This window comes from Tupaia chinensis, unplaced genomic scaffold (genome assembly GCF_000334495.1).
Source record: "Tupaia chinensis unplaced genomic scaffold, TupChi_1.0 Scaffold000063_1, whole genome shotgun sequence".
NCBI lineage: Eukaryota > Metazoa > Chordata > Mammalia > Scandentia > Tupaiidae > Tupaia > Tupaia belangeri.
Window position 1 is genome coordinate 752,522 of NW_006159521.1, and position 1,828 is coordinate 754,349.

General features: G+C 52.0%; 1 protein-coding gene across 1 annotated transcript in view; it reads left to right on the top strand.

The window, feature by feature from the left end:
• The window catches only part of OAZ2 (ornithine decarboxylase antizyme 2), a 13,967-nt gene continuing 12,139 nt past the window's right edge, over nt 1-1,828 (top strand). Inside the window, 1 exon segment of the mRNA NM_001290147.1 lies at nt 1-26. Coding sequence (NP_001277076.1) covers nt 7-26 — 20 coding nt within the window. The 5' untranslated portion in view covers nt 1-6.

Consider the following 1,828-nt stretch of genomic DNA (forward strand, 5'->3'; position numbering starts at 1 on the left):
CCGAGTATGATAAACACCCAGGACAGGTAACGGCCCGGCCCAGGCTCCCCGCCCCCATCCTTCCTCATCGGCCCCGAGGGCCTCCTCCCCCGCCACCTAGCCGGCCCCCGCTCCCCAACGGGCCCATCCGCCCCCCCCCTGGTCCTTTCCCCACTTCTGCTCCCCCAGGCCCGTGACTGGGCCTCCTTCCGTCCTTTCGCCCCCTCCCTCTTGCCCGGCCCATCCCCCTCATCCGGGCCTCCTCCCTGAAAGCCCCCGCAAATCAGGGCCCAGCCTTCCAGTAAGGTCCCCCCCTTCCTTTAGCCCTGTGAATGGTGCCCCGTTCCCCGAACCGGGCTTTCTCCCGCATTCAGGCTCCCCAGATCGTTTCTCGTCTTCTCGAAACCTTTCTACTTCCCGTGTACTTAATCCTTCCCTCTGAATCCACTATCTAATGGCAACTGCACCCCCAACCAGACTCGACTCTTATCGCTGTCCCCCCAAGTCAGGCCCCATCCTTCTGTTCTCAAGGTACCCATGACCCTCCAGTTTCCCCCCCACCCCAGGCCTAGTGGTCTGGACGAGGGTGTCCAGCCCACCCTTTGGTCCCTCAGTCCAGCTTCATCTTTTCCTCCGTTCACACTCCTCTCCCAGTTAGACTCCTTTTTCCCTGTCTCCCAACGTCATTCTTATTTCGCACATTGGACTTGATTCTGATCATCCTGCTCCCCTAATGGTGCTCCCCCATCACCCTTCTTAACACTCACACTCTACACACTTTCTCTCAATTGGAACTCATCTGAACCCCTTCTCATTTACAAAAAGTTTTAAAATGAATTTTTTCCATGAGGGAGGGGCACACCTCACCAGGGTCTCCACACCGTGATCCACCCCTGGTCTCAGCTAGTGTGGGTCATGGCTCCCTCCAGCACATGCCCTGTGTGCTCGGAGGTCCCAGCACATGAACCAGAACCTTTCCCTTGTGGGTCTAGCTGCATTAGCTCCTTCCCACCCTACTTCCCATCTTAACTGAACTCCATCTTTAGATCATTAAGCCACAGAACTCAGCCCACTTTCAGTGAAGAACTTTAAGGGCTTGCTCCTTTTCCTGAACCTGTAGTGCCTTCAAATCGGGTGCTATACTCAGGACACAGGTGTTTGCAAGTTTCCTCCGTCAAGACCTAACCCCAATCTTCCTCACTAATTGCAGAGAAAGGCTGTGCATCTTTTTGAAACTCAGAACCAGTGGTTTTCTAACTTGGCATCAGCCATCCTTATCTCAGTCCAAACGAGGCAGAATTCATTGGTCAGTTTTCTTTTCTCCTCTTTCTCCAAGGCAGCCCCTCTCACTTTCTTTCCCGCTAGTATATCCCTTATTTTTGCTCCAAACATTTCTCTGAAACTGTTCCATAATTTCCTGATTCCTCACAATGTTTAACTCCAGTTGCTCCATTTAATTCAGAATGGCCTCCATTTAATGTTAGGGCCCAGCCCTTTCCTCATTTCTTTTTCCCCTGGACTTGTTGCACTCCCCTCCATAACTTGTCTGAAGCTCATTAGTTCCCCACACCAGACCCTTTGTCCCCAGATTTGGCTTTATGGTCTCTGGCCCTCACTTGGGCCTCATTATTTTGCACGGAGATCTATTCCCTGTAAATTCTCCTTAAATTGGGCCTTGGTCTATCCAGAACCAGACTTCAGTTCCTCTTACAAACATAGCCATCCTTGTTTTTCCTTGTGTAGCCACTCTGTCACTCAGACTTCCTCTCAGTGTGGGCTCCCTTCTCACTAAGATAGTCTCTAACTTCCCATTCCCTCTTGTTTAGCACCACTGTCCTTAAACATTCCT